General features: G+C 40.3%; 1 protein-coding gene across 1 annotated transcript; it reads left to right on the top strand.

Moving 5' to 3' along the window:
- Positions 1 to 766: 766 nt before the first annotated feature.
- RRAGD (Ras related GTP binding D) lies at positions 767 to 23,903 on the top strand. The gene is made up of 7 exons (XM_057432087.1): positions 767 to 1,033; positions 7,928 to 8,223; positions 8,635 to 8,834; positions 9,813 to 9,927; positions 19,168 to 19,310; positions 20,982 to 21,130; positions 22,988 to 23,903. Exons 1-7 carry the CDS (start codon positions 886 to 888, stop codon positions 23,137 to 23,139), a joined length of 1,203 nt encoding a protein of 400 aa, XP_057288070.1. The 5' UTR covers positions 767 to 885; the 3' UTR covers positions 23,140 to 23,903.

The raw sequence follows: 23,903 nt of genomic DNA on the forward strand, positions 1-23,903 counted from the left end.
CAGCACTGGAAATTCCTGAGGCAGGCAGTCCAGTGCACCTCAGTCTGTTAGGGTCTTCAAAATCCCATCCTCTTCAGAGGGTTACTCCCACTGCTTTCTTTAGTCCTCATTCATCCAGATCATTATTTCTGAAATAATATCTCACCCACATTATAGGTATGTTAGCACCTACCATTAGCGCCTGCCCTAGCATTTTGAACCTAGCCGTATGACCACACGGTCAGGATGGAAGGAGCAGGGGACAGACCACAAGCAGCGCCAAGCGGGCACGGTGGATCTGCGAGCTGAGCTGACCAGAGTCCCACCGTCTCCCACATACTGAAGGCAGAAGGACGTGTGGGGTGATGCCGGAGTGCCCCCACAGCCGCTTTTGGGCTCCGTGCAGGGTGAGGCACACGGCTTGACTGACCCAGAGGCCCCGACGGCCAGGCTACCTGTCATAAACACACCAGCAGCAGCTTCCGTCCTGCAGACCGCCGCTCCCTTCACCCTTCCGCCCCCCCCCCCGCACGCAAGGGCCAGCGTTGTATGTGTGCGCCGCTCCCACGGGTGCTTCTAGGCCCGCGGTGGGAAGCGGCGGCTCCCGGCAGCCCCGAAGCCCGCCTGTAAGTACCGCAACGCCAGGGGCTCTGCCTGCCAGCGGCAAGGCTGGGCCTAAGAACCGGGCTTAGACGAGCGCGGAGGCGCCGCCGGCCCGTGACCGGCCGCGTCAGGTGACGCGGGTCACGCCGCTGCTCTCTGTTCCCGCCCCGCCGCCAGGCTGCGCCGCGCGCTCCGCCGAGCGGGGGAGGGGAGCGGCGGCAGCGCGGTGCCTTGGCCCCCCCGCTCCCCGAGCCTGCCCGGAGGAATAGGGGCCCTCGAAACCCCGCCGGGAGCGCGGCCGGCATGAGCCAGGTGCCGAGGAAGCTGCAGGAGGAGGAAGAGGGGGACGAGGAGGAGGAAGAGGAGGAGGAGATCGTGGGCTTGGCGGGCTACGCCGATGGGGCCGAGTCTTTCTCGGACGGCGACGCGGAGAGCGGCGGCGATGAGGCGTGTGAGTGCCACCCACGGCGACCCCACCGTCACCGGGGGTGGCGGGAAGCTGCGCCGCGGCCGCCGTGGGGCTGCCCCCGGCCGCAGAGGGAGCTACGGGGCAGCGGCCGGCAACGAGCGCGGGTGTGGGGGGGAGGCGAGGTGTGGAGCAGGGCCGGCCCCGTGTCCACGGAGATGCGGGTGAAGCGGGTCAGCGGCCGGGTAGGGGGAGGTGAGGTTTGGCTCCCGGGGGTCGGGCCTGCCTGCCTGCCTGCGGATGTGGGTCAGGGAGGAGGCAAGGCTCCCCGTGGAATTGGGGGTACGGGGAGGGTGAGCCAGGGAGAGCGCTGTGGGGGAGACGTGGCGTCCGGAGGAAGGACGACCCGCGGTGAGCCGGGGGTGAGCGGGGTAGGGGGCCGGGCTGAGGGGGGATGCTGCTTGGTGACCATGGGAGGGGACAGGACGAGGACAGGGACGGGGTGCTCGCAGGGCGCGACCGTGGGGCCAGAGCGAGCATGGAGCTCTGAGGCAGGTGCAGGGTGAGGGCTGACAGGTAGCAGGAAGGGCTGGGAAAGAGGAAGCAAAAGGAGTGCAGGCAATGTGTGTGCGGGTAATCTCCTTTCAGTGTTTTCCATGGCTGGGGTGAGAGTTACTAGTTCTTAGGGGCCACGGCCTGATGAAGTGACTTGAATATGCCAGGGAGGTGGTGGGGTTGGGTGTCAGGCTATACAGGGCAGTGGCAACACGCAGCTCCGTGTCCAGGGCTGCTCTGCAGCTGTGAATGTCAGTCCCCACAGTGGCAGGTTCCACTGAACGTCTGCTGTCTGTCTGTGTATATGAGGACCCACGTTAGGCGCTGCATATCTGTGTCAGCATGGATGGTGATGCTAGGAAGGATAGGCTCACCAGGGAAAGCAGCCTCATTCAGTAAAAATAGGCAATGTCAGCTCAGAGCCTGTTGCTTTCGTTCAGAGCCTGAATTCATTCTTCTGAGACATATTTTACAAAGGAGCTTGGAGAACTTTCGGTGTCTGAGAGTGAAAAAGAATTGCTTTTCTATAAAAGCATAATAAAAGGCTGCATGTTTTAAGGCTACTTTGTTTATTAGCATGCAGAACCCTTTTCCTTAATGGCCCGATCCTACAAGCTGCTATGAGAATTATCACCCTGACTAATGCAGTTTGGGGGGGGTGTCAGTGCTTTGAGTATAAGCCTGCATGGTTAAAGGCTGTGGGAATGCTAGGGTGTAAGAGCTGTAGCTGAGACTAATTAAAGCCTTACTTGACGCTGCTAAAGAATTACCTTTATTCCCATGCAAAGTGAATGTATTTTTAGCATATTTCTTTTGTGCTAAGCTAACTTAGCATTTTCTGTAGAGAAGTAATCCATATTCTGTCCTCAGAGGAATTGATTTGGATGTTTTTCAATAGGAACTTTGTTAGACTAAGCTAAAAATTTCAGTTGCTTCTTCACAGTAACACCAGACTGTCATACATAACAGAAACATTTACACTCTGAATAGCAGGAGAAAGACAGTCCATGCAGGGACCTTTTTTTAATACAGGATTAAAACAAAGGCCTATTTTAAGAGTCCAGATCCCCTGGTTTTCATTCTGAATTCTCTGGAGAAAGAGCCATAGGGCATCTCTAATAGAGGGTGTTAGGATTTAGGTCTGTGTTTTGTGTATTTAACACTGGGCTGCAGAGCAAGGTGCTTTCCCAGTTTTTGTCCTCTCTCTTCCTCGTTCTGTACAGTAAGTAGTCCAAAATGCAGTGCCACAGCCTCTACTTTTCTACAAAGAAACAGTGGAAAGGGCAACATGAGAACAGCTTCAATCCATGGTTGCTGAAAGTGAAGGGAAAAGCCAGGCTTAACAAATAAAAGCATAATTTGTGCTTGTAGGCATGAAGATTTCAAAACTTCATACTGGTCGTTTCTCATCCTATACTGGTTTCTTGTCTGCAGCCTGTCTCCCATGGCTCTTGTACTTTTCTTTATTTCTTTTTCTTTACATGTAGTATCATATTCAGACCTTACAGCACTTAAGTTCACGTAAAGCCCAGTCACGTTTTGATATAAGCAATTAAAAAGTATTCAGAGGAGGGGAAACCCTCTGCAGAGTGTTCGAGGAAGTAGCTTTAAGACATATTGCAGAGTGCTGCACTTGTGGCAGAGTGGAACCAGGTCTTCTGGTTCTGAGAATTTTCTTTTGCCACAAGAATTTCCTTCCGCCAGGTATTTCTGCAATGTTTATGAACCCATAGTAGCTGAACAGCTTTCTTGATTGTATATAAGCTTTTTCTGCTAACAGTTTTGGCTCAGGCGATCAGTTAGTGTTGAACATGTTCACTGTATGTGTCTTGACAGCACTCCAAAGTGCTGCAATTATCACAGTCACAGTAGCTCTGGAAATGCTATGAGATCAATGGGCTCAAAGATACATGAGTGGAAAGTTTGGAACTGCCAATTCTCCTTTACACAAAAAGGTTGAAGCCTAAAAATAACATAATTGTATTAGTGGAGAAAAAAACCTTAAAGAGCAAAACATTATTAGCTGTATTAGTTTAAAACTAAACTTAGAGAGGCTTGTTACTTTACAGATGGTAACATGAGCAAAATAATTTCTTTTGTCTTGATGTCACTTGAGCAGATGAACTGCAGTGCTTTATTTGGATGTTTGAAAACTGGTGATATCTACAAATACACCCTCCACTGTGGCATCCCCATCACACATGCCTGTGAAGCACTGATAAGTCACCTGCTTTGGCAATTAATTGCAATTGATGTGGAATTCAGGATGGGCATCAAAAACTATTTTAGTTATCAATTAATATCTCTAACAGTGTGAAGAGATACTAAAATATTCATTGTTACTGTGCTTCCTGGTGAGACAGGTCAGGACTCCTATGTGCAGTTCTCAGTTAACTCCTCAGAGCTGGGTTCTTCTGCATGTTGCAGGGCACACAAACAGCACTCCCTGAGCAAGGACACTGCTGCAATTACAGAAATTTTGTAAGGAATCAAGTGCTTCTCTGTGGAGAAAGTGCTTTAATTTGTGAGTACTTCATAGAATCATAGAATAGTTAGGGTTGGAAAGGAGCTTAAGATCATCTAGTTCCAACCCCCTCTGCCATGGGCATGGACACCTCACAGTAAACCATTTCACCCAAGACTCCATCCAAGCTGGCCTTGAACCATGCCAGGGATGGAGCATTCACAACAGTTCCTTGGGCAACCCATTCCAATGCCTCACCACCCTTACAGTAAAGAACTTCCTTGTATCTAACCTAAACTTCCGCAGTGTAAGTTTGAACCGGTTACCCCTTGTCCTACCACTACCTAACGAAGAGTTCAGGATGCAGCCTCTAACCAGCATGACTTCTGTTCTTCATAATTCTGCAATTCTTCAGCAGTTTCAAGTAAGGCTGCTGAGAAAATTTAAAATAGGAAGGGCTGTTGATACGCCTTAGAAACTGGCATTTTATAACATTTACTCTGCAAAAGTGAATGAGGCAGGAAATGTGTTTAATCGCACAATGGAATATTATTTTTCCCTTATAGAGAATTTAATGAGAATTTATAGAGAGTTTAATGTTTCTCTTAAGCATATTATGATATCACTTAGTAACCTAGTCTGGGAAGTTGCAGTGATCCATCTATTGGCATTTCTGTGGCAAATTAAAGGAGGAGTTGTCATGTACTCTGCAAAGGAATGTGGGCAGGCAGTGCATTGTCCAAGTCCTTTACATATAAGGTAATCTCTTAACTCTCTCTCAGAGGAAACTGCTATAGCAGCCTTGCTATCTAGTCAGGTTTGGATGATACTCATTTACATTTCCCTCTCTTTGAACTGGCAGGATTTCAGAACCTAAATAAACAGTCTTACTAGCAGAAAAGCTGGTATTCATTCTTATCGGTAACTGTTTGCACTTGCAACTGTTGTTTTTTTTTTAGTATTGCTTTAATATAAAGCATTTTCCTTCTAGTAAATACTACAGTCCATAAACATCTAACAGCCTGGAATAATTTAACACAACAACAGTGTTAAAAGCCCAAGTTATTTAAAATGTATTTTTAGATACATGTGTGGTTTTAGACTATTTTTTAAAGAAAAGGGAGTTGTGTAAGTAGTCTGTTTTGAAGTCGTTTCATTACTGGTCAGAGCTTTGAAAACTGCTGTCTACCAAAATTTGAATGAAAGATGTCTCAAAGATGATTAAGTTCCCTCAAATTGTATGAAAACTGGCATTCAGAAGAGAAACCCAAATGGAAGTGTTCGCAGAGGGACAGGCGAGCAGATTCTCTGTGGCAGCAGTGGGCAAACTGGTGGACACGTATGTATATTCTAACCAACCACTATGTGTTGAGCTCCAGATCAGCCACAGCATGTCATATCTGTTATTTGGAGGATATGTTGTAAGACATACAGGGGGAAGTTGGTGTTATTGTGGTGGGGAGAGGAAGGGGACAAAAAGTGCAAACCTCCAGCAAATTAGACTTCGCAAGATCTCTTGTGTACAGAGCAAAAGGGAGGTCAGCTTTTTGAAACATGCAGTAAAGTTTCAACCAGAAGACTGGTCTTCACATGCCTTTATAAAGTTATTATAAAGCTTTGAATAAATTATTTTCCCTTCTGATGGCCAAAATGCAAATTGCATGATGTATGGGTAGATGTACATTAATGAAATTGACTCTGCATTTGGCAGCTGTGGAAAAATTGTGCGTTGAAGAAGAGAGTGGGGTGGAGGAAACACTGTCAAGTCCTTTACCTTTGTTTTGCTTTATTGACAAGATGGTACCCACCAAACATAAAGTATTATTATGTCAGCCTAGAGCAGATGCTTACTATTCCTCTATAGGTATGAAGTATTGCAGCCACATTTCTTGCAGCCACAGGAGGGTACTATCACTGTTGAGGTTGACAGGAAGAGTAGAGCAGCAGTTTATTACTTACTAAATTTGTTGTCTGTGGATCAGCAAAAGTTGGCCATGGCTGTGTAAGGACGATGACATTCTTATGAATAGTAGAAAACCTATTGCTGTTCTGCTTGAAGGAGTTTCATCTGCATACTATTCCAGCCTGGCAGTGTTTTCTGTGTGGTAATTGACAAGAGCACAGTAAGTGCTAATACCTGTCAAGGCCTTTCAAATGTATTTAAAATGGATAGGATCCCACTGATAGTGAGTTTTTAACTCCTGTCAGTCACTGTGGTGACATGGGCCCACATTGAGTGGCATAACCACTCAGGAGCCAGTAGATGGTGCCAAGGGATGTTTTATGCTAACACTGCAAGGCCTTTAGTTGAGAAGCCCTAATTCTCTAACTGAAGCTCAGGAGGCACAGACTGAGTTGTCTGCTCTCCTGTTAGGTATGTGTTGCTCTTGTGTTTCTAAAACTGGCGAGTGAGGCTTGAGGAACACAAGAAGACAGATGTGACCACCACCCCTAGGTGCAGAACATGCTCCTAAAGGATTCCTTCAAGCTTTCCATGTTTTTTAGCCCATAAGGCTATGTAATAAATGAACAGGTTCAGGTTGTTGTTGCTGAGTTTCTTGGTTTGGCTCTTTCTACTTTTGGTGTAAAGTTGGTAACATATGCAGGGCATGTGCAGGAAGCATGTGTGTGAACTGATGTGTGTTGGTTTCGTCTAATTCAACATTTATCCCAGAAGAAAAAGAAAGAAGTGTAATTATTTTGAAAAGTCTGTGCTGCAGTGGGTGAAGGTCTGCCTGACAGCTAGTGTGCTTAGCCTCTTGTCTAATTAGTATTTTAAACCTGACCACTGTGTGCTGTGAGCCCTACTCTGTAGATGGACAACTCATTGAAAACTCATGTTTTTTGCATTCCTTGTCTTTGACACCACACACACGGTATCACAGAGGTGTCTGAAAACTTCTTACATCTACGTGCAGTACTGTTTCCAGCTAAGCACCGAAGGACATTTCAAAGTTACAGGCCAGCTAAATGCAGCAATTTAGACTGCTGTAGCTGTTTTTATTAGAGATACCTGAAACTGAAGTTTGTGTGCTTACAGGCGTGGATACATTCATGTCCTTATACAGATACAACAGTATAGTTCACTCCTTTTAACTACCTTTATGATAATATAACTTCGATGGCACTATGCTCTGGTTTAGCGCTATCAGTTTCAAACTGGCATAGGTAACACAATGATGTCACTGTGTTCCCAGGCCTTTGTTTTGCAAATAGACAGAGGATATGCTGTAATCTTATTTATTAGAAAACAAACTTTTACAGATCACAACTTAAATTATTCAACAGCAGTTGAAATCCTAAGCACCTTAGAAAAGGACTCCTTGTGAGCTCAGTACTGTGTTGTAAGTCTCAACAGAGAGGAACTCTGTGCTTGTTCAGTTGTCCTCTTCCTATGACTCCTGGGATGTGGGGTTTTATTTGTTTATTTATTTACTTTATTTATGTATTTAAGAGGAAGGAGGCCCTCACAGAGGGTTAGGAAGATGACACAGATGTAACTAACACAAACATTTGTTTCTTCCAGCAGCATGATTTAGCTGTCAGTTGACAAGGGTATTTGTTACAGATGATATTCTTTTAAAGAAGAATGTATATGGGATAGTGTTAATTAGACTAAAATCAGGTATTTTAGGATGTCTGTGTGCGACAACACATTTTTCAGATACAAACTGAGCAAACGGGCCTTCTCCAGTCTCTGTCTTACAAGTGAGAAATAGGTTTTCTGATACTATAACCTAAAGGGGCAAATCATTCAAATTAAAATGCCCCTATAACCTCTCCATAAGCTTAAAGATGGTAACATTTGCATACATCCAAGTCACAATATCAGAAAAATAAATGTCAAATGCATTTTATCTGGCAGTTGCTAATTATGTTGCCATATTATATTACTTTTCTTCTTGTGTGATTTTATTCAGTTTTGGATTTCAATGATCCCTTCAGTACTGAAGTTAAGCCGAGAATCCTCCTCATGGGATTGAGAAGAAGTGGGAAGTCTTCCATTCAGAAAGTTGTCTTTCACAAAATGTCGCCGAATGAGACTCTCTTCTTGGAGAGCACAAACAAGATCTGCAGAGAAGATGTTTCCAACAGCTCCTTTGTCAACTTTCAGATATGGGATTTTCCTGGGCAAATTGACTTCTTCGACCCTACGTTTGACTATGAGATGATTTTCAGAGGCACTGGAGCACTGATATTTGTTATTGATTCTCAGGTAAAAAAGGGGCTTTAAGCTACCTTTTTGTTTTCTTCTTTCAGCAGTAGGCAAATGGTTTGGAAAACCTAGATTTTTTTTCCAAACAAATAAGTAACCTATATCACAGACACGCATTGAAAGAAAGTCACTAAAACCCAGAGAGCTGCTTGGGTATTTTTAATCTCTCTACAGTATGTTCAAAAGTTAACTAATTTGCTTTAACCTCCAGGTTCTTGGTCATATATCTGATTGCTGACAGCATGAGATTGGTGCACATGCTGGATGTAGGCTCAGGCTTCTGCTTACAAGAAATAAACGAATTAAGCTGTTGTTGAACTGTAGCATTATCTAAAATTAAGTATTGTCAAATTTTACATATATATTTTAAGAACTTTCCTACAGTTGTAGCTTTTCTTTTTTCTTCATTAGGATGATTATATGGAAGCATTAGCTCGGCTGCATCTTACTGTTACCAGAGCCTATAAAGTGAATCCAGATATCAATTTTGAAATCTTTATCCATAAAGTGGATGGTTTATCTGATGATCACAAGATTGAAACACAAAGAGATATTCATCAAAGGGCAAATGATGACCTTGCAGATGCTGGATTGGAGAAGATTCACCTCAGGTGAGAAAGCCTGCTGTGCAGAGAATCCCAAAAGAGAGCAGCTTATTTGACAAGTTACCATTTTCTGTTCTCTTAAAGTACCCGGCTGCAAGCTTTTGGTATGTGAAAGAAAAGGATAATCGGAGACACTTCATTTGACCTGAACCAAACAAAGTATCTTATTTCTGATGCTGTCTTGGAGAGAAAGATGGAGAGATGTGCTTAAAACCAGATGACAGATATGCCAGAGTCCTACCCATTTTGCTGCAGCTGCTGTCTTGGAATAAGTTGCTTGGACAGTGGCAGCAAGCAGTAGAACTCCAGCCAGTAGAGTGTATACGTCACCTACATCATTTTTGCTGCTTTTGAACCTTTTTGCCTCACAGTCCCCTCCCAATCTCAAGTCCTTACCTGCTGCAGCATGCTTGGAGCCATTTGGGAAGACAGGTGCTGCATCTTTGCCTTAAGTCTGCTGATAAAGCAGAGTATTGTAGCAAATAATGAAAAATTAGTGGATTAGTGGAACTAGAGGACATCAAATTGTCCTGGCTTTCTTAGCACTTAAAGCCAAGTGCAAATATATTAAAAAGAGAGACTTGCTCTATGAACATGCTAGCTTTTTCCTGCTCTTAACTACTTGACTGCATCATTGCACTGATAAATGGGTCCACAGCTTTTAAGAAGTAGATTAAACCATACATACCTCTAATATTCCTCTCATGCAATTTAAAAAGTATTTTCATAAGAAAACCAAGGTGGGAGTTGCATCATGATGTTCTACATCAAGGTGGTCTAGTTTGCAGTGTCTAGTTTGTCTTTTTTCTTAAACAGTGATGAAGTTCTATGCTTCCATCATAATGTGATTTTTGATCACAAGGTGTAATTGCAGAAGTGTAGGCACTTGCTGTTTGACAATATTTCATTTCACTCATATTATGAAAGGTACATCATGTTCACAGTATGTGGCTAAAAGGAAAATGTGGTAACGTTTTTTTCCAGCTTTTATCTGACAAGCATATATGATCATTCTATATTTGAAGCATTTAGCAAAGTGGTACAGAAACTGATTCCACAGCTCCCAACACTGGAAAACCTGCTTAACATCTTTATTTCAGTAAGTACTTGTTATATACTTTGTCTGTAGATCCGGCTGTGTCCAACATGCATGATACTCTGTTCACTGCCTTCTCAGAGATAATGAGCAATATGAACTCTCAGAGGAATTATCGGAACTTAGTTGAAATGCACCCACTGCAGCTTAGCCTCTCCTCTCTGCCTGATAAAACAGTGTTGCTGAGCTGCTGAGATACTCACAGTATTTCCTGAATCATACAGAGTGGGTTAGTAGTCATAACTTTTCGGCTCATACATTAATCTGAATGTTGCAAAGGTCTGTGCTGCATGCATTTAAGTAGTACTTAAAATTTGGATAAATAAATTCCTCAAGGAGCATTATCTAACATTATCTAGTCTGACCTCCTATGTAGAGCTGTCTGTAGTGCTTCCTAGAATTAATTCTACTTTGTATCAAAGTTTACCTTTTCTCTTGTCTTGACATTTTTAGAGGTAGAGTTCTTCACAATTTTCACCGCTTCTGTAGTTACTCTGAAGGGCAGTATACTCTGAAGCTTTGTATACCTAGTGGCTTGTTATCATTGTGGAGGTAAACTGCTTGCTCCACTGTTCCTGTATGTGTGATCCCTTCCTGTCCTTCGTACTGGTACTGACACTCTCCATATCCCTCGTGGAGTCACTGTGACACACACTAATGCACTGTTCAATTAAAAGCAGGTCATGGAGGAGTCAGACATGCTGTTGTTTTGGCACAAGATAAGAGTTGGGAACATGTGGTCATGAGCAAAGGGGAGCACAGTAGGTTTTGAAAAGGGGGAACTCTTGTTTTGGTGGTCCTTAAGTCAGGTTATAGCAGCTTCTGAAACTGTATGCTTTCTCACAGTATTCTAATTTTGCACCTTCCATCTAGTATTAATTTCTCAAGCTCCAGTTTCCAACCATGGTATTTTGTTGTGCCTTTTTGTGATTTTGATGTAATGAACTTACTTAATATTATTCAACAGCCTGTAAGATAAAATCAGATTTCACAGTTTCTCAGCGTAGGCTGTGAAAGCGGAGAGAGAAAAAAGTTGGATGTGTTGCTGAAAGGGAGAGCTAGGATTAGAGGAAAGTCTGTCCAAAACTCACTCTTTTACTATTGAGGAACAAATTAGCTATTTCATAATGTTACTAATTATTTCGTAATTGTTACAAAAATCTGTTTGTACCAAGATGGCTGGACTGTGTAGCAGTTACCATTGAATCTCAAACCCAGACTTAGGACAGTAAGGTAATGAAAAGAGTGATGACAACAGTTCTGCAGCAATTTGATATTGAATATGCTACACAGTCTTAAAGAGAAAGCTATCTGAATGGTAGTCCTCCTTGTGCCAGTCACTCCATTCACTCATGCTGCTTGTTAGATCTCTATATGGAGTCTCCTCAGTGTTTGGAGCTGGCAAAGAATTTGTACCAAACCACAAGATGAATCAAACACAGCCTGCTTCCTGAATGACTGACGACAGTTGTTTGTGTTTCTGGAACATCCAGATCCAGTAATATCTAGAATAGCAGATGTAATTTGTGAGGAAGAGCAAGTCTTCCAAATGAATGAGAAGTCCAAATAAGTGAGAGAGGTACACTGCAGTATTCAGTATGGAGAGTCTCAGGCTGCTTCTTATCTCCAAAGAGAGCAAAGTCCATTTTGTTAATGACCTTGAGCAAGGTGTAGCTGCATCACTGTGTCTTGTCTGTTTTTACAAGTGTCTTCTATCTATAGACAGGAGACTTAGAATGACTATTTGCCACCACAGGAAGAGTAAACATCACTCTCCAGAATTAGTGAGAGCCTCTTTACTTTAGCAACTTTGTGACAACAAATCTTGACAGTGGTCATGCTATGCCTCAGGAAGCCGGTGTGCGTGTATTGGTTTTCTAGTTTGGGTTTTGAAGCAATGTGTCATGAGGATATGCTTTCATTTATGCCATGGAGGCTTGCAATACAAAAAGCTGATGGCTACAAAAATAGAACTGTGATCACTCTTAAGTTCACAGCAGGTTTTTGCCTAACTTTGTAGTGCCACAGTTTGTTCACTTACACATTTGAGGAACCATCAGTGTGATAATACTGTCTCTACTTTCTTTAATGTAACTACTTGTAAATCATAAAATAGTAGTTGATCTGGCATTCAAACCCCATGTAAATCTCACCTGACTAACACTCTTACCACTTCATATAGAAGGGTGTCTGTTCTTCACCACTTCACCACTACTGTCACCACTCAATCAATTTGCGTGAAACAGGAATGTGGATTCTGATTTTAGGGTTATTGGTTTTTTTTTTCTTGGAGGAAAGTTAAAAAGTATGTATTAAAAACAAACAATGCGTTATCATGGTAGCAATAAGATTAAGTACAGATTTGTTTATTTAAATTTAATAATATGTAAACTCAAATGTAGAATTTAAAATTAATTCATGAAGTCTGCTGTTTGCTGTAAGACCTGTTAAAATAACTGACCAGATTTCATTCCTAACTGTAACTGGTGATGTTCTGTAAAGTCTTCTAAAAATGACTTTTTAGGGCCAAATTTTCGCTTACTCTTCCTGCTTTCAAGAAGGAAAAAAGCCCATTTACCTAACCTAGGAACTGGAGTAATGCTACCAGTTTTATTGAACCCATTCCATTTAAAGAATAGAAACTGCCTACTTTACCACACCCATAGTAGCTGAGAAATGTGGTTTGAATTTGAGCTACGTCATGGTTTTTACCTATCCAAAATAAAATCCCATCTATTCACTGCAGATCTTTCACAATGACTGTCTTGGTTCATATTATCCATAGAGTATTCTTACATCACTTCAGAGTGCTTGATAGAGCTTCTAGCTCATGTTCCATCTTCTTTCCAAGCTGTAGGGTTGTGTCAGAGGTAACTAGTGCTTAGTCTGACCCTGCTCTCATTGAGATCAATAGCAGCATTTCATTCAATTGCATAAGGCAGCTGTTGGCCTTTGTTTCTCTAATAAGGAACACTCCTCCTCTAGTAACAGAAACAGCTGATTTCTTACTGTCATTTTCCCTGACTGAGCATTAATGCGGTAATATCTCTTTGAAGAGTATATTTTGTCCACTGTTTCCTGTTTTTTTATGACCTGTTTGTGCTGGTACTGTTTTCCCTCAAGCAATTTCCTCACAAGCATTCTGCCAAATCCTTTGCTTTTTTTAGTTGTACTAAAAACTCTGGCAAATTAAGTCTTTGCAGTCATGTTGGTACAATTTAGTGGTTACTATTGTTATAAAAATTTAGCCTTGGCCATGATCTGATTTAATTATTTTATTACAATTGATTAATATCAAGAGGCAATAAGCAAGCAGCGCTGGTTGCGTGGGGAGTCTCCGCTCCGCCAACAACGCACACCGGGGTTTTTGGGGTACAGTCTCTTATACTTCTTGGTCCAGGGTTTCAGTTCCTGGTTTTGAGTTCTAGCCAGTCCTGTTGTGTTCTTTGCCCAAAACTCGTTGTGGCTCCTTTTCATTTGTTTCTGTCTCGTTGCTGGGGTCTTCTCTCCAGGTAAAGAAACATACTGAAACTTCTCGGTAATACATTAACAGAAAGATCACAAGCTTAACCACAATCTTAGACCCGTATATTTAATAGGATGTGTCTCCTTGGTTACTTAAACCCCTTAAAGCATTCAAGCAGCTAAACAAAGCTAAAAGCGTTCCTTATTGTTTTAACAGTCTAAATGATTAAAGAGGGGACTAGCTTATTCCCTTCTTTCTTCTTCTTTCCCATCATTACATTGACAGCAACATTTATTATAATCAAGGTCGTTTTTATACATTCCACACATGGTACACTGGTCACAGGTGCATTGGTAACAATGATTCCTAAGTTCTTGACACGAATCATTCTCGTATTCTTTACAGTTTCCCCATTTGTTTTTATGTAACTTACTGATTCGTGGCTTGGCTTCTAATCTAATAACTGCCTTTCGAGCTGCGGATAATATTGGAGTTGCTTTAGTCTTTAATATTACCAATGAGTGGGTTCCCCCACAGACATAGCAGTAGGTTACATTCAATGCTTTAGTTATATTTTTAGTAAGATTTACAAAGAGATTTTTAGTAACTGTGGGAATTTCATATTGGACTCCTGTTTCCATTTCATGCTAAAAGGAATTGAATACGTCCCCCATAATATCTTCTCCAATTCAAGTTTCCATAGTTGGAATAAAAATTATCATCAATAGTGTCACAGGCATCAAAAGTTACCCATACAGGGTGACTTAAATTAGCTATTATTTGGCTTTCTGCTGTTAGTCTTCCTTTTGCTGAGTTTGTTCTTATTTCTACCCAATATTGATAGAGGAGTTCTTTTGGATTAAAACATATCGTTTCAATTGTTTTTTTTTCTTTACAAAGTCCATGTTGGGTTTGGTTATATATATAGTAGTCGATTATTGTTCCTTTACATACATATGCGGTGTGATAGACCAGCGTCTGAGAGGTTACTCTCCTTTGTCTAGTTGTGGTAGTGCATTCACTACAGTTGTTGGGAATGCTTTTAGAAGCCACGGCATTCTCCCGTATGGTTCCTATCAGAACCAATACCAAAAGAGGTCCGGTCAGTATCATAGTGCTCAGCGGTCACAGCCCCAGGGGTTGCAGCCCTGGGCAGACCTTTCCAGCTGCAGCACCGATTCCCTCCGGTCTTGGCCTCTCTGGTAGGTATTTGACCCACAACAACTGTTCCAACAAGGTGGTAGTTTCACACCGAATGCCAAGGAACTGTAATTGATTCCTCAGAAATTGTTCTTCGTCTTCTCTACGAGTAATAATGTAATTTGAGCATTTGGGACATCTTGCCCTAATATATAGGTTGCAATGTTTACAGATAGGACATGGATTGATATTGGTCCTTATCCTATTATTTGTTGAAATGATGTCGGTTGTATTTGTTTTTCCCATAAATATTTACAAGAGTCAATATGAATTCCCTCAGTTACTTATTTAAGTCCTCTTGAGGGTCATCTTGGTGCCTCCAGGTTCAGTCACAACTTTCCATTTTTTTATGGGTCCTTTTACTTGTGACGTGTGTGTCCACCCTTTTTCAGGAGTTCTTACTGTCGTTTCTGGTATTTCAGATGTCCATACTCCCAGATATACCTGGATTAAGTATTTCTTCTATTTCAGGGAGGTCCTCCTGTTCGCTTTTTTTTGTTGAATTAAAGATAAACTCAAAACTGCAATTAATTGATTTTTAACTCTTAATTCCATTTTGCCTTCTTTAAATGTTGCTTCTTGGCCTAATAAAGATTTCGGAGAATTTAGGATGCATAAAAATTTTATGCATTCCTATTTGTTTTCTCAATTTGTACTTTAAGAGTTTCAGAAAGATCTTTTCCCTCTGATTTAACGCTGAATAAGTTACTCCTGTATCCACTACAATTCCACTTTATTTCCTCTAGCCCCTAGTTTTAATTTAACCAGTGGATCTGCTAGGGTAAAAGCCCCAGGTTCCTTGTCAGTCGTTCCCACTTGTTTGCCTGCCCCAGCACTCATCCCATGCTCAAACACAGGAGCTACTCAAGCTCCCCCCACTTTTCCTCCTTGTTTTTCCCCCTTTTTTTTTTTTTTTTTTTTCCCACAGGTGCTCACCCTGCTCTGCAGGGGCTGCAGATGCCTACTTCTGAAACAGCACTTCTGGTTTAACCCCTTCTTAACTCTGAATGTGAATGGGCCCCTTGTTGCCAGTGACAGCAATCTCTTCATCCTTATCAATATCAGATAGGACAGATGCAGAGGGTGATCCTCTTGGAGGTATCAGTGATACATGATTTTCTAATCTATCTTCCCAATTACTGTTTTTTTTTAACTTTAAACATCTTTCCCCAATATCAAAGGCTGAACATCGTCAACTTAACTTTCAGTTTTTCCCTATCCTTTTCTAAAGCCAAAATTAAGGAATCTGTCGGAGCTATATTAATCTTGCATTTCATCTGTCACTTGGGGTGATTTCTTAAAGTGAAAAAACATACCTGCATACATTACTTCATCCCATTTTCCTTGTCCCCTCAAAAACAACATTAATTGTAACAATGTATCATAGTTTAAAGTTCCATTTTTAGGCTATTTTCCTGATTTTCCAAAGTATACAAAAGCCATCATTGGTTACAATATTTTATCAACGTTTTCTCATTTACCGAGTCCCCAGGAAACCCAGTTCTTTCAAATGTGCCCAAAATGCACTCTAAAGGATTCTTTTTCAAGATCTCTCCACTCTGCTGATTTCCTAGTATCAGTCTCGCATTCACACACACACACACACACACAGGATCCCACAGACACACTCCACACAGTTACAGCACTCGAGACAGAGACTAACATTGTATCAAACTAACAATTAACAGTTATAAAAGTCTGTCACCAACACCAAAATCACAAGACCAAAATCTTACAACACTTGTAACAGAGACAACAATTAATAATGCATTTATAACAGTCTGCCATGCTTTGTCTGTCATGGCCACTCTGATTATTCCAATAGGGATTCTGCTTAGGCCATTTTTGCTCTCCAGGAGGACCCTGTTGATGTCATCTCTCCCATTTTCACATTCCGGCTTGCCTAATCATAAATCTTTCTTCTGCAGTAAATAATATTCCCAATATTGACTGTATCTCTTCCCATGTATAAATATTAGGGCCTAAAAACTGATCTAATCGTTCGGAAACCCCCAAAGGGTCGTCTAATAACTGACCCATTTCTTCTTCTTTCCCATCATTACATTGACAGCAACATTTATTATAATCAAGGTCGTTTTTGTACATTCCACACATGGTACACTGGTCACAGGTGCATTGGTAACAATGATTCCTAAATTCTTGACACGAATCATTCTCGTATTCTTTACACTATTCCTGGTAGTCCATCCTACCCTTTCACAGAGGTTTCTGTCACCATACAAAGTTCAACAGAAGTAAGTTTCTCAGCCTGACCTACCATGATGTATTAGTTTCAATTGAAAATGAGCATAGTTTAACACACCAAGGTCTGCCCTTTCCAGCAGGCATAGCATCTTAAGATGAAAACTTTTTAAACTGTCACTGCAAATACAGGCAGGCTGTAGCAGCTGGAGTTCTGAGATAGAAAAATCACTTCTCATTCTTAAATGTTATTATATTGTCACTTGCATCATAATAATTTACATCTTACCTGTACAGCTGAAATGATCATGATCTGTCTATCATACGCAATTTTATAATTGAGTCCTCACGAATGACAGTACAGGGCTTGAGTTCCAACTTACTTTGTCTAAAAGGTTTTGTATTTTCAAATATGTATTTTGGCAATGAATTATGGCTATATACTTATATTTACAGGTGGATCTTGGCTTATTTGAAGTATGTGAGGTGCTGTCAGAATTATTATTTAAAAACTACTGCATATGGCCAGAATAACCAAAATAAATATACATACATTTTTGTTCTTAGTGCTCAGAAAACACAGACTCACAGAGACATGTAGGCTGCCAGGGACTTTCAGAGGTCAGTTCCTTCTTGGAGTCAGGCAAGCTGGAGCAGGTTGCTCACGGCTGGGTTCAGTTTAGCTTTGTGTATCTCCAAGGTTGGAAACTACGAACTCTCAGGTCAGTGTGCTCCCAGTGCTTCACCACTCTAATGCTATTGGTTTTTTTTTCTTGTATCAAGTCAGAATTCCAGCTTGTACTTTTGCCTCTTGTCATTCAACATTGTAGCTCTGAGAAGAATTTGGCTCTATCTTCTGAGCACCCTTATATTAGGTATTTGTAGAGAACAATAAGCCTTCTCCAGGCTGAAAAAAAACAGTTCTCTGAGACTTTCAGTGTACATCATGTGCTTCAGCCCATGTACCTAAGATACCCACAGTGTATACATTATTTTGAATATTATTTTTACTAATGAGTTGCTGAAATGTGCCACTCAAGGAGTCTTCCATAATGAAATGCAAGAAATTCACCTCTATAATCTGTTGTTATTGATGGATGTTTCCAGCCTTAGCTGTATGTACAATGGTGGAAAAATTCAGCCTCTTTAAGAAGAAAATGCCCCAAATACTGCTGGCCATTGTTGAATAGCATACCTAGTGTTGACATATTTCTACCTATTTCAGGAAATTTGGAAAGTGAGAGGGTCACTCTAGTCTCTTAACTGTGTGATAAATAGTTGACTTAAGAAAGAAGAAAAAAGGCAAAGTTCTGTAACTACAAAGGAAGCTGAAGCCATTAAAACTTGTTAGGGGTTTGCAGTGTGTTTCTTGGTAGCTGTGGCAGCAGTCCAAACCATATTAAAAAGGAAAGCCCATACATGGAGAAAACTTGGTTTGATGGGAGAAAGTTGCTTTTCTTCCTGTATAGATGGATTTTGAAGCATATTTTATAGCTTGCGCTTTAGCAGTACTGGGAAATTGCCCTTTGTGTTCATGCTGGGACAGGTGCCCAGGTGCAATCCCTTGATACCAGCAGGCAAGTCTACTGTTCCCAGTTAAGCCATACACATTTTTCCTCTTTTTTTTTTTTTTTTTTCCAGGAAGCAGAGGCTCATGGCATCTTACATATGATACATCTCCAGTACAGAGAGAGTCTTAATCAGCTTGGCAGGAACATAGCTGTCATCACATTAGCAAGCTTTAGCATTACAAACATGGCCTTAACCACCAATGCTATGTGAAAACTGAAAGAGCATCATCAAAATACTGGGCTTGCTCCTGTGATTCTAAAAGAGGTTTTAAGGAGTCAGACAGTAAACCAGCTACAGAACCTGATGAGACAATTTCTCAATTTCCTTGAGAAATTAGTTCTCAAACACTACTATCTTTGTCCATCAGCCTCTTCTTTTTCTTTCTACCTGCTTACATGTCCAGCTAGAATACATTTAAATGACAGCTCTCTTTTTATGTCCATTGCTACAATCAAAAGCCCCTCAAAGCCTGATCTTGGAAGATTTACATCCCCCCCCTGCATTTTTCACTGAAAATAAATGTAATCTCTCCAGATGTTTTCCAGAGAGGGGAAGTTTAGGAGTGTAACTTGGTGTTACGTCTGCTCAGAGGCAGAAACTGTTGGGAGGTCTATGAGCATCAAGGTTTGCTACAAATGACAGTGCTGTATGTATAGTTCTTTCAAAATGAGCTTGATTGCAGTTTAACTTGCATTTCTTCAGCATAGCTTTTGTGTAACAGGCAAGTAGGGGAACCAGTAAGCTTCGTATTAATTTGAAAACATGGCTTCCATTTTATTTTTCTTTCTTCTTCTCTTAAATAGAATTCTGGGATTGAAAAAGCATTTTTATTTGATGTAGTCAGTAAGATCTATATTGCAACGGACAGTACTCCAGTGGATATGCAAACTTACGAGCTCTGCTGTGATATGATAGATGTTGTGATTGACATTTCTTGTATATATGGGTAAGTGAATCGCTAATGTTTTTCATAAAACTATGTACCTAGAATTTGAATGGCCTCAAAATTAGAGTGACGTGAGTATAAACAATAATGAGAATGTGTAATTTGCCAGAGTAAGTTGTCAGGATAGAAGAGAGGGAGGAAGCAGCAGGCCTCAGAGGAATAGATCCCTTGCCAGCAACAAGCACTGTTCCTCTGCCCAGCCTCTTTTGTGAACACTATCCTCTTTTTATGGTGATATTTTTATTTGGAGGAAGGAGTGGGAAGTAACTCACTCAAAAAAAAAGGAAACGTTATCTTTTTGTTCCCCAGGGACAAAGGCAACAGAAGGATGCCTCCCATTTAAAAAAAAAGTGGGGCCACATTTAATTTTATTTACTTTAATAGCTAGTGGCCTCTGTTGGCCTCAGAATGCTGCTTCACTCTTCCTTCAGTTTGTCTTCTTCTCCCTGCATGACCTTTGTGGTTTGATTATTTTTTTTTTTATTATTTTCTTTTATTTTTCATTTTCCCTTTCTTACACATTAGCAATTGGAGATCTCCTGGGGTAGCATGTACATCTCCTTGCAAGTTACATTTTAAATGGCTTGGCTCCTGGCCAAATGTAATGGGAGCTACTCCTAGGAAAGGCAGGGACACCTTAAGATTTAGTGCATTAAGATACATTAGACTTGCAGGCTAAACTGCAGCATGCTTAAAATGTGCTAGTAGTCTTGCATTCTTACCCACTGAGGGATTTCTTGCCCTCTTCAAGAGTACAAAAAAGAATCTTAGTGCAGCTGTGCAGTAAGCATTAGAACTTAACAGCAAATTGTTAAATACCTTTCTCTTAAGTTTATACATTCTACTGTGTTCAGATCCTTGAGTCACTTTAGTGACTGCACAAGAACAGAATGTTACCTTGCCACTGTCTTTGTGTAACTATTTAGCATTTATCACCAGAAATCTCCTTGCCATGTTTTTAGCTATAGTCCTACAACATGGTACTACAATTTATTTCTTGTCCTCTGTTCCTGGAGCATCTGTGGAACTTGCTACGTTAATATATTATTGATACTAGTTGTTCTGGGAGGTTGGTGATAACCCATTTGATAAGATCTGTATGTGTATTCAGGAATGAGAGTAAAATTACAAGGTACGAAACTAATAAAGTTATCATCATGACACATCATCTGTTAGGGAGAAATCTCTTTTCAGGATGTGATATTGCAAAAGCCAGCATCTCATGATGAAAGTCTCATGATGGCTTAAACTATCAGTCAGCTGCCACTGCTCAGGCAAGGTTACTGGATTTAGAATTACCAATACAGACTTAATGGTTCACAGGTTTTAGATAAAGTCATAATATAGCACAGCGATATGAGAACCTTGCAGTAAATGTCTGGTAACTAACAGAGGGTAAAATAAGGCTCCAGTTCAGGCACCTGGCAATCAAACAATCTGATTTCTAGCCTCAAATCTAAGATTTGGTGTGTGATAGGGTAAATGATTTAACCTTTATGTCTTCTTAGTTGGCATTGCACTTAGTTTGAAGAAGAGTCTCCCTGAAAGGTTAAAATGAAAATTTCATAAAATTTGAGATTATCTGGTGAAGGAGCCAGTGTGGGAGTATTTCTGTTAGCTCATCTGGTGGCTTATCTTTTCTTGTTTGTTTGTCTGAATATTGTCCTTTAGGCTAAAAGATGATGGCACTGGAACTCCTTATGACAAGGAATCAATGGCAATCATAAAACTGAACAATACAACTGTCCTTTATTTAAAAGAGGTGACAAAATTCCTTGCTCTTGTTTGTTTTGTCAGAGAAGAAAGCTTTGAGAGAAAAGGTATTTTTTCTCTTTTGTAGTATTGCTTTACTTTTCCTTTATATTAGTGAGTTAATGAATAACTATGGTTGCCATTAGCTGATAACAGTCTCTAGCTTTATCCCAAATATTAAAGGTAAGTGTAGTTTGATAGAGCTTACATAACATGTTGAAAGGCATGAAGTATTTGTGCTGGCATTAAGATAAGATGAAATCACAAATGTATTTGACAACTTTCTGATATGAAAGTGTATGAAAGTTTACAACAACTGCAGTAAAGCTTCCATCTGCAACAGTAGAATGTGTCAGTTTTTCTTGGCTAACGTTGATTTGTACCTGTGGGCGCCAGCAGACGCATTTGGGACAGCTTGTGTGCCATAACCAAGGGGAAATTATTCAAACTCTGATAGAAAGAAATATGTTCTTGCTTTTCTCATCTCTGAAAAGAGGCTTTTGATATTTGGTGCCTAGGTGGCTTTCATACTTTGTGTTGAAGTGCATAAAATTTCTTGATTATCTTTCTGACCCTGGCCAAGGTCAATACTGAAAGCATAGTTTGTGATCGTTCTGCTTGCTCTGAGTTACTGGTCTTAGAGACATGAACTGAGCAATGGAAGAGTGAGTGATCATCTGGGCTGTGTCCCCATCTTGTGATATTAATTCACCAGTAAGCATTGATGTGTGAATGCAGTACTCGTACCATGGCTGCTGACGGTGTGACAGGCTATTTAGCTTTTATTTTATAGAACTTCAACTGGTTGAATTTCTCTTTCATACCCGTACTACCTTTTTTATCTATGACTGCTAGATGCAGTCATTTTCTGCTGTAAGAGTAAGAAGTGTTACTTCAACATACCTACTAAGAACACTATTTCAGAAAAGATACCATGTTGAATAAACACCCATTTGGGTTTGTCCACAACTGTACCAGGTTGTTGTGTCTACATGCTACGTGCTGTAGCCTGTATTCTTTACCAGTACAGTTTGGGTATTGTAAAGATTAGCTTTTGGTGCCAGATGATATTCCACATAATATTTTGCTGAACTCTGGGGAGAGGGAAAATAATTCCTGGAAAAAAACAGAAGTGTAACATGGTGGAATTAAACCACTTAAAATATGTATCGTCTCCTGGTAGGGAAATTGAAGTGAAAAATGCAGTAATATTTGAGTTCAGAAAGCTTTAATGTTAACTTTGAATGAGGTCATAAGCCCAATACCAAAGTTCTAAAATTGTAGTGCAGTATTACACAGTTGTAACACCCAGTAAGTCTTCCGAGTGACTACCAGTATGGCTTTACAGCTTTTCTGTGGGATTACATTAAGCACACTCACAAGGTAACGTTATCTCCTTGTTATGTATATATATATAATCTTAACAGCGTGCCTGTTATTTTTAAATTACAATGTAAGATGAAGTATAGCTGGCTGTTACTTGGTAATATTTCTATCAAATATCCATTGTCAAAAATGAAAATCCTGATTATTAGATGTTTCTTATTTTTATCAGTTATTCTGGAAGGCAAATTTACAAAATGACATCGTATTCTATGAGAGATTTAATTTTTTTCTTGTATACTGAGCACTTCTTCAAAGGTCTTTCTAAGTTAAACTTCATTATCTGCCAGTGAACTTCTGTTTGGTTTTTCTTAAGGCTAATAAGTATATTTAATATCAGACAGTATGGAACTGTAATGCTCACTAGATCATGTATATTTATCAAACATGCTTTTGCTTAGCACAGAAAAAAATGCCTGTAAAAGTCACTGATTATGACCTTCAGTGTGTTACTTCACTATATGTAGAACATAAGCAATTTTTTCATGACCTGATTTGTATAAATGTTTTTACTAATGTGAAAAATATTTCTGTCTCTGTAGGATTAATAGACTACAATTTCCATTGTTTTCGAAAAGCCATACAAGAAGTATTTGAAGTGAGAATGAAAGTAGTGAGATCTCGAAAACATCAAAGCCACATGCAAAAAAACAAAAGACCAACTCCCAATGGGACGCCAAGAATGCCACTGTAACTGAGGTTTTCTGGCAATGTGGCAAGGAAAGTTTTCATGAAGTTGATGTGACTTCTGCATCTCATTGCACTGAGTGAAGAGGAAGACAAACGGGACTGATGTATTACATGAATTTTCCCTGAACGTTCAGAAAGCACTGTTTAATATTTTTATCCAATCAGTTTTTTCATATAGTGAGCACTTTGAGCAAAATGTTGTATATATATAAGCATTGAGGTGAACACTTGTAAGAATTTTCTTAATATATGCTGTAAACCTTTTTCATGCCATATTAAGAAAAAACAGCTGTGACAGAAATACTGGGTACATAATTTGCACTTTTTCATGTTTTTCTTGTGGAGTTGGACTTTGATAAACTTAGTTTTTATGGTGATTTTGATGCATGGTGTCAGGTAAAATGTATGCTGTAGTTTATTTACCTGCTACAATCAAATTGGTTAGTAAACAATTAAGAAAACTTGGTACAATGCCTTTTAAAATTTGTGACAGCTAATACCTAACATTCATACAGATCTAATTTCGTATATTTTTCAATTTGTAAACTGAAGAATAATTTTGAAGTATTATAGCAATAAGCGCCTTACCAGGGATCATAACTGGTAGGTAAATATTAGCTTTTATAAAACAAATAGCCTTTTGGCCAAATTTCATCCGGAGTTCTCCATAACACTGGTCATGCCCTCTGTTGGGTCTGTTTTTATTATTTACCTCAGCATATACCACTAAAATACCTTTCTATAAAGATATTTGTTTTGTAAAATGGC

The sequence above is a fragment of the Pezoporus wallicus genome, unplaced genomic scaffold (genome assembly GCF_028554395.1).
Source record: "Pezoporus wallicus isolate ANWC-B61680 ecotype Strahan unplaced genomic scaffold, APGP_CSIRO_Pwel_v1 contig_4847, whole genome shotgun sequence".
Lineage (NCBI taxonomy): Eukaryota > Metazoa > Chordata > Aves > Psittaciformes > Psittacidae > Pezoporus > Pezoporus wallicus.

Bases quoted from the DNA above. Each gene is read 5' to 3' on its own strand.
- RRAGD (XM_057432087.1), top strand. From the start codon at position 886: ATGAGCCAGGTGCCGAGGAAGCTGCAGGAGGAGGAAGAGGGGGACGAG. The intron at 8,835-9,812 runs GTGAGAAAGCCT...GTTTTTTTCCAG, and splicing joins TTGGAGAAGATTCACCTCAG to CTTTTATCTGACAAGCATAT. The intron at 21,131-22,987 runs GTATTTTTTCTC...CTGTCTCTGTAG, and splicing joins AGAAAGCTTTGAGAGAAAAG to GATTAATAGACTACAATTTC.